The 16,096-nt window shown below is 45.9% G+C and overlaps 1 protein-coding gene across 4 annotated transcripts in view; it reads right to left on the bottom strand.

Moving 5' to 3' along the window:
* arhgap17b (Rho GTPase activating protein 17b) overlaps positions 1 to 16,096 on the bottom strand; it is a 16,765-nt gene extending 669 nt beyond the window's left edge. Inside the window, exons 1-19 of one of the 4 annotated variants that reach the window (XM_057861155.1) lie at positions 15,732 to 16,095; positions 13,694 to 13,733; positions 10,026 to 10,130; positions 7,835 to 7,911; positions 7,640 to 7,751; positions 7,482 to 7,558; positions 7,315 to 7,417; positions 7,091 to 7,159; positions 6,943 to 7,024; positions 6,750 to 6,877; positions 4,613 to 4,724; positions 4,447 to 4,528; positions 4,305 to 4,385; positions 4,116 to 4,229; positions 3,951 to 4,042; positions 3,752 to 3,884; positions 2,754 to 2,875; positions 1,542 to 1,931; positions 917 to 972 (exon numbers count right to left, since the gene is read on the bottom strand). In XM_057861155.1, the coding sequence (XP_057717138.1) occupies positions 965 to 972; positions 1,542 to 1,931; positions 2,754 to 2,875; positions 3,752 to 3,884; positions 3,951 to 4,042; positions 4,116 to 4,229; positions 4,305 to 4,385; positions 4,447 to 4,528; positions 4,613 to 4,724; positions 6,750 to 6,877; positions 6,943 to 7,024; positions 7,091 to 7,159; positions 7,315 to 7,417; positions 7,482 to 7,558; positions 7,640 to 7,751; positions 7,835 to 7,911; positions 10,026 to 10,130; positions 13,694 to 13,733; positions 15,732 to 15,784 (1,980 nt within the window). In that variant the 5' untranslated portion in view covers positions 15,785 to 16,095 and the 3' untranslated portion in view covers positions 917 to 964. Of the gene's footprint in view, positions 1 to 916; positions 973 to 1,541; positions 1,932 to 2,753; positions 2,876 to 3,751; positions 3,885 to 3,950; positions 4,043 to 4,115; positions 4,230 to 4,304; positions 4,386 to 4,446; positions 4,529 to 4,612; positions 4,725 to 6,749; positions 6,878 to 6,942; positions 7,025 to 7,090; positions 7,160 to 7,314; positions 7,418 to 7,481; positions 7,559 to 7,639; positions 7,752 to 7,834; positions 7,912 to 10,025; positions 10,131 to 10,212; positions 10,771 to 13,693; positions 13,734 to 15,731 lie in introns of those variants that run through there. The other 3 variants (XM_057861153.1, XM_057861152.1, XM_057861154.1) reach the window with 3 other exon arrangements.

Raw genomic sequence — 16,096 nt, 5'->3', positions numbered from 1 at the left:
ACGGTGGCGCCTCGCAATACCAAAAATATAAGTCTTAATGTGTTCACAAACCTATTTGGTTTGACATGCGCTTGAGCACCCAGTTGAGATACCAACACAGTACGGTAGGAATGGTCTTTTCAGCTTGTGTTTTAAGTTTACAGGCACAGCCAGAGAACAAACTGACCTCATATCTCAGGGCCCCATTCTTATCACCGAAGGATCAGACGTCGAAAGCGATCGTTCGATGCCGGCGTTCTGTCAAGTCGACCAAGTAAACTCCCCGTTGTTGACAGCAGCTTAAAGTCGAACAAATGTACCCTAAGTTTTGACACGTCTATAGATATATTATTATATTAGATACTAAACCATAATGTCAATATTCTATTTTGAACAATAAACGCCATTCAAACCCAGGCGACCTACGCGTTTACTGCTTACCTTCCTTACGCTGTTATCTCACAATATCGTCAACATTCTAGTCTTCTGCGTATATGTAATTGCTTACAGAGGTTAGTGATCAACTACAAAATGAATATACGCTAAAAATAAAACTCGCTTGGAGCAATGACGTCAAAATGGTTGATCAACCCGACAGACATTTGACCTGTGATAACACTTATCACGTGCCACGCGCATGCTCATTAGCACTTTGGATATCAATTCGACGGGGAGCACAAACTGACAGAACGCCGGTTCGAACCCGACTATCGAAACCGTCGTTTGCTGCGGCGGAAACACGGAACAAACAAAAAGCACAAGGTTAGTTTCCGTTTAGTTGCGTCACACGAATTTGACGTTAGTTTCTCTGGACGGCGGCGTTAATACGTACGGCTCACGCCGTATGTATCGAGTGTGAGTTGCTAGCGACACGCTGTTATAGGTCAACCCTAACCCACACAAAAGCATGCAAGCAAAGCAGGCGCGTCAGTCTTACCGTCGCCCGCCTCGCAAAGCCCGTCTTACAGGCAGGCCGCCGCCAACCTCAGACATCTGCAATGTTACATACACAGGTCCCATCATGTGCGTATGTGTGTGTGTGTGTGTGTGTGTGTGTGTACGTGAGGTGAAAACCCAAAGGCCAGACAGAATGAAAGAAATTGCACCCAGTCAGCAAGACATCCATATATTGACCTGGAATAGGTCAATATATATAGTAACCAGGTAACTTATTTTTGGTGTCAAAGCCATACTATGAGGTCTTTGGCCACCACTGATCCCAGTTGAAATGGGTGAAGACGTTTATCGCCATCAACGGCAGAGAAAATAGTATAAACTTTCAATCCTGCTGTGTCAATTCACTTTCTAATCATTTATCACAATTATTGTCAGATGATCATTTCAATGTCTTGGGGCGAAAAGGGATTTAAATGGGCTTTTTCCATCTTGAGGATTTCACCCATTGCTTTGGAATATCAAGCTGTAATGAATCTATTTTTCCTTTTATCTCTGGTCAAATACAGCAATTTCTCACAAAATAGAAACTCATAATAGTAACTGAATTTGAAATCCAAACTTTGCCCACCCTGTAATATTTGCTTTCTAAGCACGAGAAGCCTCACCTGTGATCATCTTGGACGAGGAGCCAAAGAGGCCATTGCAGCCATCGCTAAGGGCGGGTTGCGGGGGCGGCGGCATGTTCGGGCGCGGCCGCGGCTTGGGCGCCGGCCGGGAGGGACGAGGGAGCGAGGCGTACTGAGAGCGGGGGCCGTCGTGAGGAGGGGTGCCGGGCGGGGTGGGCGTCCCGGGGGGCGAGACCTGCGGCGCCTCCTCTTGCGGCTGGGGCGGCTGCGGGGGCGGGTGATTGGGGGCGCCGAAAGGGCTCTCTTTGCCCGACGGACGTCTGGGGGTGATGGCCGGCTGCTGCTGCGGTGACCCCGGAATTTGGTTGCTGGTCTGAGTGGCAAAGGGACTGGCTTGTTTGGGAGGTGCCGGAGCCTGCTTCTTGGTGCCTGTGTGGGTTGACAAAATCAGCAAAGTCATTCAATAGAGCAGAAATACAACACCGTCCATTTGAAAAGGCCTCGATATCACAGGCTTCCTCTTGTGGTACGTGAGAGCACAACTCTGTTCTAGTTGAAATCATTTGACCTATGAGCTTTATAATTAACAAATACAATACTTGTGTACCATATGTTGAATGTATATATCCATCTTGTGTCTTATCTTTCCATTCCAATAACTTCCAGAAAAATATATATTTTATAGATGGTTTGAATTGCGATTAATTACATTTTCAAGCTGTAATTAACTCGATTAAAAATTGTAATCATTTGACAGCCCTAATCAAATGTGATAGTTCACTTAATTATTTTACCCCCCCCCCCCTTCTGTCATTGTTTCCATACTATCCTCATTAAATTTGAAAACCTATAAATGTTTGGGTGGTTGTAGTTAAAGCAGACACTGTATCACACAGCAGCAGCAGACACTGACACTTCATCTGTGTGATTTTGACAAAGGTAAGATCACATTTGGTGATTTTATGCAGAAATGTGTGAAATTCCAGAAGTTTCAGATACTTTTTTATACCACTGGACGTCACCCTAAATATGATGTAAAGATATGTGGACACAGTCTCACTCACCAATGATTATGAATTATTATTTTGTCTGAATTCAGGGATTCTTACCAAACTTAAAGGATATGTTTGTAATATGAAACGGAAAGGGTGATGATTAAATTTTTGGAGGTAATGAGGTCAAGGGTTTTTGTTTTTTGTGTTTAAACGAGTGCGCTATAAAGGTTTAACCCCTTGGTTGCCAACGACTCACCTCTGCGGACCATGTGAGGACTGGGCCCCCTGGACCCCGCCTGAGACTGTTGACTCCCCGCCGCAAGATGGACCGAACCGTTCCTCTGTGGCGGCGGGGTAGACGCGAGCTCCCGGGCGGGACTGCGAACAAGAACAAAAAAAATCGGTCCATATCATCGTCCACGCCTTGACCGTGAAAACGAGCCGGCGGTTTATATCGGACGATTCGACGTTAGCGCGTCATGCCGGATCGGAATCGTGTCATTGATTCAAAAGAACCGAGCGGAGATTCAAACAGGCGGGGGAGACGTCAACGTCACCTGGAATCAAAGCTTAGCGATTGAACATTTTCAACGGGGTGGATTCCGACACGAACGGCGGTCCCGATGCGGCTGCCTAAGCTGCTTACCTGCTTTCCTCTCGCGCGCCGACTACCCGGCCCTCGCCGCCCGGCCGCTCGGCCTCGGGGGCGGCGGCTCGGGGCTCGGGCTCCGGGGAGGCGCCCCCGCCTTCCCGGTGAGGCGGCAGAGGTCGGAAGGCGGGCGAGCTTTGCGGCTGCTTTCTAATAGCGCTGCCGGCTCTACGCGGGCTGGGCTCCGGAGGTTTGTTAACGACGCTAAGGAAGTGAAGAAGGCAAACCACACACACACAAATCGTAAGAAAGCGCCCGGGAGAGCGTAGACAGACACGTCCCCATCAAAAAGCAGGATGGACACCGCCGCACGAGACCGATACCAGGAAGCCAACACAGAACCAACCGTCTACAAGACGGCCTAAGCTTTAATTGTAAGTTAGGGGATAACAAGAATACACAATGGACTGGAGTACAAAACAAAAGATGAAGGAACACAAAGTACACAAAAACATTCCCTTTCGAGATGTCACTTGTGACTAAAGTTGGGAGCGGGCGTCTCTCGGGTGACCGTGACAGAGTTGTCGGCCACTACGTAGCGGGCCCGACCGCTCGCCTTGGGACGGGAGGGCGGGCCGAGGCCGAGGTTGGCGCGAGACAGGTACCTGTCTTTGCGGGGGGGCTGAGTGTCCCCGTCTTGCCCCACCAGGCTGCCGGGACGCTTCCTGTCCAGTTCTTGGTCCGACGTCGACGAGTGGGCGGGCATGGCGAACATGCCCGACACGTTGAAGTCCACCTCTGGAGAAAGCGAGGGAGGGTTTAGTCGGCTCCGCCGCGGTATCCGTTTTCTCTCAGAGGCAGTACCTTCCGGAAAGAACCAATCGGCGTGCTGGATGATGGGCTCAATAATGGCGACCACGTGGACCGACGTCGCGGCGGCCATTTCTGCCAGTGTCCTGATTGAGGGGGTCGGTCATCCGAAATGAGACGACGGCAAAGCAAATGAACCGACGGCGTTCCCTCCCTCACCCTTCCGTCTTTGCCCACAGCAGGTTGGGACCCAGGACGATGGCGATGTTGCTCGGAGACATTTTGTTGACGTCGCGGTCTTGAGCCAGCTTGGCCAGAAACTTGACGAGATACCTGCGAGTACAATGAAGTCGTGAATTAAAATGAAGAACAAAGTAAAAAAAACAAAAAAAACAACACCCGCTGTACCTAAAGTTGGCTTTGTGAGTCTTTGGCAAGCGATCGCACGTCACCCACAAAGCCTGAAGTCTCTTGTCGGGGTCGGACACGCTGAAACCAAGAGACGCCAGAAAGTTAGGCGTTCTGTAAACAATACTCGAGTTCTTCTTACCTAGAGGCCTGCGTCCACTCGTCGTACAGGGCAAAAGTCATGAGAGGTTCGGGAAGTTCTCTGAGGTACGACTTCAGGGCTCCTGGGCACAAGCGAGTACGAGCGACCGTCCAGTAAACCTTCTGAAGTCAATCCATTTCCGCTGGCGTAAAGACAAGGTCGTTACCGGCGACGGCGTGGGGATCGGAGTAGAATTCCTCCAGCTGGGATGTGGAGCAGTCCAGCGCGGCTTTCAGCTTTTTGAGTTTCGAAGCTCCCGCCGCTATTCTGAAGAGACCCTGCGGGGTGAAGGCAGAGTGAGAAATTAAATGTTCCCACTTAGGGAGCAGAAAAGGCCAGAAACATTTCATTGACAACCAAGGGACTAGATCAAAAGGTAAAAGCAAAATTCCAATGTTCTGCCTGTTCCCTAAACCAGTGGTCCCCAACCATGGACCGGAGTGACATGGGCCTTTTTTGTCCACAGACAGACTGGCAATGTGTGACAGAAAAAGACAGTGAATATAAAAAAAAACACGACAGGGCTAAAAACAAACATTAAGTGTAACTTACCGTACGTTGAATCAACCTTTTTTTTAACAGCGATCTCTCCAAACATTTGACGGCAAATATCCTCGGTGGCAAGCATAATGTGTTATCTCCAATCGTGAACAGTTTCTTGGCTTTGGCAAAATGATTCGCCACGAGGTATGATGCTCTCAGTGCATTGGCTTTTGATGCCCCGTTTGCTAGCTTTTTTATGCAGAGCGGACGTGGTTGTAGGCTCATCTGCTGGCTCAGCGTAAAAAAAGCTGCCCAGAGCCATCAAATGCCGCGGCGCACAGCCAACAGCTGCTAATGTTACTGTTTACATTGACTGGGCTGCAAACACCCCAGTAAGGGCAGCCAACCACTAGAGGGGGACGTACACACATTTCTCCTCAGATGAGTACAGTGATCCCTCGTTTTTTGCCCGTTACTGGGACCAGAACCCGCCGTGATAAGGGAAAAACCGTGAGGTAGAGCTACTCTTGGGGTCGCTAGCTGTTGGAATTGTTGTGCATACAGTTAACATTTATGCTTTCCTTATAGTTAGTTACCAGATAGGATAACCTCTGTCTAGTTAGCCTTTCCTTTGTTCTGGGCCATGTGGCCCCCATGTAGTGTACTCAATGTCTCATGTTGCCGTCCTGACCCCTCCCATCCATCCTATTGTTTTCCCCTGAATAAATAAGGCTGCTTCACAGCAACCTGGGGGGAGCAGCAACCAAACTCCACAAAAGCTACATCGACTTCCTGCGTGTTCTTTTTAGCCAAGCTAGGTGTACATAAACCTAGCTTCACCTCGAACACTAGCAAAAATAATCAATCATTCCAATATGTAGAATAAAGAGGAAAAATGTAAAGACTCTTGCGTAGCGCAAAGTAGCAGAGTAAGAGTAGCATTTTTTTCCCACAAATCTACTCAAGTAAAAAGTATGGCATAGTAAAACTACTCTTAGAAGTACATTTTTCTTAAAAAGTTACTTGAGTAAATGTAACGTAGTGCATGTAATGCGTTACTACCCACCTCTGTGTATATACATTTAATCAACGGTTTTTAACCACTTCAAATGTAACAATTATGATAAGTTTTGAACATGTTACTGTCCCACTGAATGATTTTTAAACAAGACGAAAGCAGAAAAATGCTGGTCTTCACTAAATGTGTCATCGAGTGGGTCCACTCAAATCCATTCAAGCTGCTCACTTACACACAATGAGTTGCCACAGCAACTTGTAAACAAGTTGAACAATGATTGACGCACGTGGCGCTTTGAAGTTAGCTTCTCTGGCGAGATCAAACATTAAACGTTTGTCAATCAACGTAAACTTTAATAAGCAAGTGTAGTGCACTGCCTGACCAACAAAGAGCAGGGAGAAGGAGGGACACTACGCGACCGGCTCGGGACAGCTCATCTGTATTTTTTTTTTCTTTTTAATTGAAAAAAAATCCAAAGTAGCGGGAAGTAGTGAAGGATCACTGTATAGCTGAGTAAAGAGGCACATGCCAGATTGCCATCGTTCACAAATGATTCACTATTTTTCTGCGGCCCAGTAGCAAATGCGTTACGGACCGGTGCCGGTCCCCGGCCCGATGGTTGGGGAGAGACCTGACATCCAGAAGGTTACGCAGTCCGATGCTTGAAACTGCTGACTTCCACAAACTTTGCCCAGAAGAAGACGTCGGTCTGGATGTTTTCCGCAGCGACGCCCTGCCTCCCTTCTAGCGTTTTGGATGACGGTGTCATGTTTTATTTCGATACATTTCCCCAATAGCGTACCTCTTCCTTCATCCCAGTCTCCAGCAGCATCATGACGCAGGCCTCGATAGGCAGGGCGATTTCACGGTTGCTCCGCTTCAGATGCTCCTCCAGGGCCGTGCCGAACGCCGGTCTCTCCGTCCAGGAGTCTTAAGAGGGGGAAATGAAAACTGTTGCTCTCTCTTGAAAGATCGCACCTTTATCACTATCTCACCTTGCTCAAATTGTATAAACGGTATGGCTTCCTCTAGAACCGCCAGAGATTTTCTGTGGTAGTCTGCTTGGGCTTCTAATAACTGCCACAGGTTGATCAGCGTTAATACGGATCATCTCCAAGAGAAATGTGACGCAGTGACACGCACCATGAGATAATAGCGTGCGTAGTCTCCTTCTTTGGACGCAAAGTTGTACATGTCTGCCGATAACTGGTCCTGCGGGAAAATTCCAAATGCTTTGCAAAAGAAAAAATGCTTTGCAGATCCGAAAAGCCGCAATGCGGGTAGCCTGATGGTTTCTTTTTCTTGGAATTTGCAAATGGCCGTCATGTCATCCATTTGATTGTTGTCAGATAGAACGGGAAACCTACTTTACAAATTTCGACTTTATTCAGCGCTTCGTCCATCTCGTCTTTGAGGGAGTCCACTTTAGCCGCCACGGTCTGGTTGCTGGACTTGGTCGCTTGGAGCCACCTGCAAAAAGTCATTTGCTGGCATGGTCACCGTTGGCCGCCATCTCCTTCAACTAAAACCTAACCTGGTCTTGGCCGAGTCGTAGTCCAGGACCAGTTTGGCGAGTTGCTTCCTCTGTTTTAGTATGCTGGGTATCTCCACCTGCCAACAACAGAATCCATTCAAAAAGTAACCCGACATACATATATATATATATATATATACTGTATGTCAATTGTGTACCTCTGCCACCGTGTTGAGAGGGTCCAGAACGTCTCTCTCGATCTGCAATTCGTGTAGCATCAGTTCACTGGCCAACCTGCTCTCTGCTTCACCGCACACCTCCATCATCTTTCTGTTGACACGCAGCGCATTTCGAAATTTCACGAGCGACCGGTTCTTACGACGGCGGCCGCGCCGGCATTTATCGTCTCTCACCCGATCACGCTCTCTTCCCCGAGCTGAGAACCGCACTCTTGCATGGCCTGAGACAAGGCGGTCAGGGGCAGTTTTTTCTAAGGAGATCATTCAAAGTTTGGAAACATATTTTGCCACTGTATTCTACAGGTATATGCTTAATAAAGATGAAATGATCATATCTAACAGAAGCACAATCCATGCCTGATATTAAACACTTGGTTTTTTCAACTAAAACAATGAAGATAAAACTTTCTAAAAGGTGATTTCTTATCATATTATATTTGCTTAAAACTCATTTGTTTAAGTGTTCATGTTTTTTTTTCCAGTTGTCGCTTGTCACGCACTGACGTAAGCAGATCGTCAAAATCATGACATCGATTCAATACTAAATATGAACTCGTCCGGTCTGTTCGGACTCCAGTTCGAATAGATTGGACGTCTATCGCCGTCAATGGCAGTGAATGAGTCGGCCTCCTATGATGTTCCCATTCCGATGTACAAAAATATTCACACGTGACAAGCGTTGCCTTATTTGTTACGTGACATTCAACGTCCTGAACAGGTCAAACACCACTGTGAAGCTGGCCCCTCTTCAGATGCAAATTTATAGAATAATTGTGTCATTCATTTGTAGAGGTGTGCGAAATTTCCGATTCTTAGGTTATTCAAGATTCGGCTGTAGAAGATTCAAGAACGATTCACAAACATCCAAATTCCGATTATTGTAATATGCCAAGTAAAGCGGAACGAAAACGCAGTCAGCGCGGTCTTCAATGAGGAACGGACCTAGAGTAAACATCATGCTCAACTCATGCAGCTAGATAAAAAAAAAAAAAAAAACCTGACTGCGGCTGACAGCCGCTACAAACTATGCCCACATAATGCTACGGTAGATATCACATGTGTATAGAACTAGATGTGAAATGACAGACTCGGCAGCGTTAGCACATGTATAGAAAACTAGATGCGAAATGATAGACTCGCCGGCGTTGGTAAACAGCCGCCATCGTAAAGCAGACTTCTCTGGAAGGCTGTTGTAGTGAACCTTCCGAGCGAACCTAATTAACTTTATATCCAAATTCCTCCTGAATAGGCAAAATCTTGACTTGAATCCATCTTTAAATGCTGAAACAGTTTGAAAACGTTCACATGTAGAAAGTAGACAAAAGGGAAATGATGGAATAACGGGAGCAATTTGAACAACTTTCACGGTTGATTCGCAACATTAAATTAATTGAATGTATCGGTAGTTTAAAGTTGCTGATACAGAATGGGGACTACAGCATTTTATTTAGTGTTTTGAACCGTTAACTTGATACTGAAATAGTAGTTTATTTAAGCCTGAGAGGATTTTTGTACTATTTTTGTAGCTAATGTACGAAACATTAAAAGCAGCTAATAGCTGGGGGGGGGGGCATCAATATCTGATTTATAATCTAATCGTAGCCTCTGAATCGTAATCAAATCATTAGGTGCCCCAAGATTCCCACCTCTATTCGTTTGTTCGGAAAAATGTTTTTGTGCTGCTATTGTTTTTGAGAAATGAACTATTCTTTCATAGGTTTATAGGTCTGAGGTCAACCCCCCCCCCCATTTTGATTCAAAATGGCTAAAAATGGTGTCAATAATTTGTCACACTGCGAGCCGTGACACTCAAAATTAATATCTCAAGCCCCCCAATTTACTGCAAACTGGACCCAAAAGGGTGCAGTTCATTTGTGCTACGTTTGCGCTAGTTGTGGGGACTCTCCTCAGTTATTGAGTTGGTACGCTTCATCATCACTCGAAATTAATATTCATAAAACGATAGCAGCACAAACGAACATTTTTACAGCACAAACGTAGCATAAACAAATGGCACCATTCCGGGTCCATTTTGCAATAAATGGGGGACTGCGTGATGTCATCATTCTAAATGAATACCTCAAAAACGATAGCAGCACAAACGAAAATCTTTAGAGCACAAACGATGGACAGCATTTTTAGCCATTTTGAGTGAAAATCGGGGGGGTGGTTGACCTCAGTTTGACCTATAAAACAAATGTTAATATCTAAAAAAACGATAGCAGCACAAACAAATGACATCATTTTTCTATAAATCTGCCTCTGATGGGGGACCAACTTCACAGAGGTTGTCCAAACATAGTTAGTTCATATTGGCAAAAGTGTGTCGGAGTGCGAGCGGAAGGACGGACGTTGCGGGACTCACGTGTCTCTTCTCGGTGTCCGGGCCCAACTGTCCCTGCAGACAGGCCACCAGCCTCTTGTGCGTGTGGTGCGACATGAAGCGCACCAGCTCCACGCGCCTCTCGATCTGAGCGGCGACATCAGAAGTTTGGTGAACACGCTTTGTTTAAAGAGCTCCAAATCCAAACACAGACGATTCTCCGACGCACATCCATCTGTCGAGTCGGTATCCGGTCATTACGGAAAGACGACACGAGGGTGTTGACAGCGTTTGTGGAGATGTCGCTAGCCTCGTGCGCAGCACATAGGACTGACGGATTGCCATGTTTACCGAGATGCTAAAAGGTCAGTCGGTCGGTCGGTCGGTCGGTCGGTCGGTCGGTCGGTCGGTCGTCATTATTATTAAAGCAGTCATTTCCTGCCGGCCTCTAGGAGTTGGTCGTCTCTCGCCGTCAATGAGTCGGAAAGGTATTTTCGATCAGAGGATATTGTCATCAAGTAACCCAAACAAGAAATGGCATTCTCCCGTTTTCTTTTTGATCTCTGAGCTTCCTCTTCCTGTTTCAAAATAAACAAAGGACGCACATTAGCTGCGAGATTCCCATCTTACTCTCTCATCTAGCCATGTTGACGCCTCAGATTTGATCTTTTTCATGGCTTTACGCTCTCTCCCTCCCTGTCGCAGCCAGACCGCATATGATCTTCCCCGTCTGGATTCAATCGATGATCTCATCATTTGGCCTGTTCTCGACTCAGACTGGTGCAGCGAAATCTCCGAAAGCCTCCAGACTTGACGCCGGAAACGAACGACCGCGATCTCGGTTTTCCAATCCGTCGGCATCGAATGTGTTCAACCTACGAGGCTTAATAGTGAGTTTGGATTCTGGAATGAGTTTGTCTGGTTTTCATTTTTTCCGCCGCAAAAGGTACTCACTCTTCTGTTGTAAGAGAAACTGAACAAGCTCTAACTTGTCCAGGTTTCAATATGTTTGACTTTAATCGGCAGCTACTAGCTCAGCCAGCAGAAAAGTTGAAGCAAAACATGACTGAGCAAACGCATCAGGCACAATTAACAGAACGTCGTGGCAATCTCTCCAAGCTGTCCAAAGGTTTATTTTCTCTTCAATGGCGGCAGAAACCACTGGCCACCGCAAAACATAGGGGAACAACAAACACGAAGGTGCTGCCAGCGCCTCCCGGTCCCGATCAATTGGACGTCTATCGCTGTCAATGGCGTTGAAACGCCTGCCGTCCCAGTTGAAACGAGATTAGAGCAGTGGTCCTTAACCTCACTAAAGGTACCGAACCCCACGTTTCACACATGCATTCGGAATAAGATAAAGTTTCTTTCATTATCCCCAATTTCAAATATCAGGTGAAGCTATATAGCTAAGCTAGCAGACGGATATCTAAGCCAGTTCCTGTTCAAATGTCTTCTCAATAAAGTGCCTGTGACCGCATAAAAAAAATCTCAGATAGCATTATTATGTGAATTTGAACTATATTTTGAGACAATTTGACTATATACAACAATTTGGCAAAGCGCAGATGGCGAGAAATGACTTTTAATCTGACCCGCCTGTCATCACAGCGCTCTAGCGTCCCCAGCTGGAGGATGACGTCGGCAGGGTCACGATTTCATCTGATTTAGAATTCAGCCTATTGAGGGGGAAGATTCAGAACTAGGAAAATACGACAGAGAGCAGCAAAATGCTCTACTCCAATATTTTTACAAGATATTCCTTTTAACCAAGTATTTTTTCCCCAATCGCTAAGTAACTAGTATGGTCATGACAAATAACAGTCTTGCGCTAAATGGAATAGGAAATACTAAAAATGCATTTATTTAGTACGACAGGCCAAAATGACTGCATAATGGTCAAAACTGCCAACTTTTTCCTCTCACCAACGGTATTTAATGCCACCGGAGTTAGTCCGGCTTTTGTCATTTCCCTGCCCCGGCTTCGGAGATGGAGGAAAGAGCGTAAACAAAACAGGAAGCGTGACAGCTAGCTGACATGCGAACCCGAACCGAGCGGCTTTTCCAAGTCTTATTCTCGCCTTTCGAAAATGAAAAATCACTCAAAACTACCCCGACTCATGTCACCCACGGCGGCGGGGTCGATCGTCTTCACCGATTGGCCAGCCCCCGGCGGCGAACAAGTTACGGCTCGTCATTCTGCTGTGGCCACGGCGGGCCGGCAGTGCTCGTCGCCGGGAATCAACGCCAAAAATCGCCCATTCTTGGGGCAAAAACCGGCCGAGGTCGGAACCGAGGAAAGCGCATTCTCGAGGGGGTGGAAGTGACCACGGTGCGCGACAACCCGCCGGTCGTCAGCCGAGTGGCCTTCTCGGTGGACAAGGAGCATTGTCAGCCACAAACTGCAAGCCACCTCCTGATTAAAACGTGTGCCATGATCGCAGTATTTGACATAATATAAAACAAGTAGCTTACTCACTTCCTAGTTGTCGGACTTGTTTTAGCCGCGGTGAACGGGAACTTTTTGAAACCCAAAAAGGCTCACACGCCTCTCCCTGGTGCAGCAACAAAAGCCTGCAGTGCGTTTGGCTGCCGTGAGGTGAAACATAAACAAAATAATCTACAAAATCAGATGAATCCACAGTGTAGTACACTGAGGAACTGCTGAATACTGAAGATGATTAGCCCGCTGACATCAAATTGGCATTTTTTCGTCAATCCAGGAAATCACTCATTTTCATGGCACGGGATTCAAGAATTGAATAAATATATTGATCGCTTCCACACACATCCAAGCGGTCCGTTTCATTCAAGAGTGTAAAATACCGCGTGAAATATGAAACATGCCTTTTGTTGTCATAGGCACTTTAAGACAGCATTGTTTAATAGGTCAGAATGTCATTTAGTGACCGTGTACATTCTGTCATGTCAAAATGAAATCTTATTGAGCTATTTTATGAGTACACAAAACAGTCAACAAGCTTTGTACACAAAATCAATATGTACGAGTTGAATCTTCACACAAAAACAATACAACAGTGTGAGACCAAAATGGATGGACAGCAAATAATTTGGCCTTTTGCTGTTGCTTTTTCACTTTGGAAAGTGAAATGAGTTCCTTTTTTTTTGTCATCCTGTCTACGTGATCGTTCTATTGTCGTATACTATTTTGATGTGACGCAAGTATTTTTTGATGTCAGAGCAGCCCGCGCTGCCCGGAGCTGTTATACTTCCTAGTGCCGTAGAGCAAACCAGTTGAAAGAATCCTGCTTAGAATGACACTTTGCCTAGATTTAGTCAGAGTACGAAAATATGTCGGCGTGTCTTATCCTTCGCAGAACTACCCCTGAGACTTTTTTGCCGAATGCTTCCATCTAATCCAGGTGAAGAACCACTGGATTCAACGGATGTCTGTCGCCGTCAATGGCCGGGAAAGAGTTAACAATCCACGACAAGTCCCTCCCGCTGAAACAGGACGTGTCCAAACGAGATCAATACAACAGGCGAAACGGGAAAAATGCAAGAGAAATGCTAACCGTGCCAATCAAATCAAAGCGTCCGATTTCATGTTGTGAGAGCGACACAAAAAAACAACAGAGAGAGGAGACGACTCCTCCTTTTACTGCTCATTTGTGAATGCAACTATAGAATAGCATTCCACAGTTTGACAATTTGAACAACTGGCATACTTCAAATGACGTGACATTTACCTGGAGGAGATCATCACTCAGCACCTCCGTCTTCTCCGCCCTGGGGAGGGAAAAAAAATCACATGCAATGTCAATAACAACGCAATGCAAGTTTATCTTTTGAAAAAAAAAAAAAGATGTTTCTCATGCGGTTACCCTGATGCAAAGAAGCTGAAACTTCAACCTTGTCCAACCCGTCTGTTGTCTACGCAACAGAATATGACAAAAGCCATTGCATGATAATAATCAGAAATGATGCAAAATGTGTAGAGCAGGGGTGTCCAAACTTTTTGCAAAGGGGGCCAGATTTGGTGCAGTAAAAACGTGGGGGGCCGACTTTGGCTGACGTCTTTTACGTAGAACAATATATTTAAGCAAATTTTAGCAAGCCATTCTGTGTGTCACATTTGCTTTATTATTATTTTTAAATTAATAATTTCAACAATCTCGCAACTAGCCTTTGTGGCGTTCTCTTTCGGCTCCCGGGCTCTTGCGAAATACTGCTGCTATGAAATTAAACTAGCTTCAAGTTGCTTCAATTTCTCGCTGCGTATCTTCCCTGTAATCGTACATGTCAGCGTGTCTTGTTTGGCTATATCGCCTCACATTGAACTCTTTAAAAACAGCGACTGTCTCTTTGCAAATGAGGCAGACACAGTTGTTGCGTATTTTAGTGAAGAAATAGTCCAATTTCCACCTGTCCTTGAAGCGTCGGCCAACGCAGTCAACTTTTGTTGTTGTTGATTATCGCCATTTTAGCAAATTGGAAGGGTTACAGGAGGTAATGTTGCTTAGAGTGTTGCTGCCTTTCAGCAGGTAAATGAAGAGGAGCATTTAGTGTGTAAGCTACTTCATATGCTGGTAGCAGTGCTGCTGACCAATTTATTAAGTCTGTGTGAGGTCTAGACGTTATTGAATTTATGACAGAGGCTGGGGCCCGGATGAAATTTGACCACGGGCCGCATTTGGCCCCCGGGCCGGACTTTGGACATGGCTGGTGTAGAGCCTCCGTAGCCACACGCTGAGCAAAAACGCAAACTAGATTCCTCGGGCATGTCTCGACACACGCTTCCTGTTCGGTCACCGTGTTTGTTATGGCAACAGGAGAAGGTGAGCGAGCGATGTCTCAAACCCTCCGTTCGGTGCTGTGACATCATGTCCGGTGGCACCGAGGAATGTTGTGTGAGTGACTAATATTTTCTATCAATGTCACGCATTTCTGTTTTGAAAAGTTGTTCTGCATTCACATATGCTTTTTTGAATTGACACCAATTGTAGCTTTTAGCTTTTTTTAAATGACAGTGATGTTGTTAATGAGGTGCCCAAATGTATTACATGTCCTTTATCAAGTGCGATGATTTGAAAGATAGCAATAATGATGACATAAAATACTGAACTTGTTTTAATGACCAGAAAAAATAACATTGATTTACCTGCACTGGACCATCAACCGTCGTTCTGAAATCGATACTACCGGCAATTGAGCTCCCAAATGCAAAGATAGCCATTGACGACGACAGATGTCCAGTCCATTTGGATTGGATTTAAACGTTTATCGCCGTCAATGGCAGCAATTTTGGCTGCCATCTTTTCACTTTCGCTGTTGGCTTTCATCCGGCCCAGCCCACTAGTTTCCTTTCACTGTTACTGGCCGTCAACATACCCCAAAATGCTTACGCCACACAATCTCTCAGAGGCAAAAAAAAAAAAAAAAAAAAAACATCACGGGGTGACACAAATCCGCCAAAATGTCCCCTCCACTACCGCTTTGGGTGTACTATAGGTTAGGTGGGCGTGTCCTGGACAACATATGGAGGAACGAATAAGTTCCAACACTTTCAAAAGAAGCTCCCATTTTTTAAAAATCTTGATCATGTTGGTCAACGGCAGGCAGATTAATTTTCGGACACACATTTCGAACTACAAAATGACGTACAAAGTGTCAAATGTTCCGTTTTGACTTCAAAGCACCGCGTGTTGCTTCATGCCAATAAAACACAAAAGAAAATGCAACATGTCAGCTGCTGTGTAGTGTACAACAACACAAAAGAGAACTCACCTTCCGACTGTTTGGTTGGCGAGTTGCCTCATACGATTAAACTGTTTCTTCATGTTTCTCCGACTTTTGGTTCCAGAGCGAATTACAAAAAAAAAAAAGACAACGGTACCTCCGCGAAAAGTCTTTTCCCCTCACAGCGGCTCCAAAAAAGTTGGGCTAGGTCGTAGCCATTGTGCCTTAAAAAGCCTCCGCATTGGCTCTCGGTTCTTCGAAGCTTGTGGAGCGAGTTTCAAATGAAAAAATAAGAAGAAACCTAGTCGAAGCGGAGTTTCCGACAACTGCCAACATGCCTGCTGCTAACGAATCGAGCGAGCACAAGCACAAGGAGGAAGTGACTCGACTTTCCTACCGTAGCTCAAACGCAC

The sequence above is a fragment of the Corythoichthys intestinalis genome, chromosome 16, assembly GCF_030265065.1.
Source record: "Corythoichthys intestinalis isolate RoL2023-P3 chromosome 16, ASM3026506v1, whole genome shotgun sequence".
NCBI lineage: Eukaryota > Metazoa > Chordata > Actinopteri > Syngnathiformes > Syngnathidae > Corythoichthys > Corythoichthys intestinalis.
The sequence above is the reverse complement of the archived record's forward strand: the minus strand, read 5'-3'. Positions and strand labels throughout refer to the sequence as shown.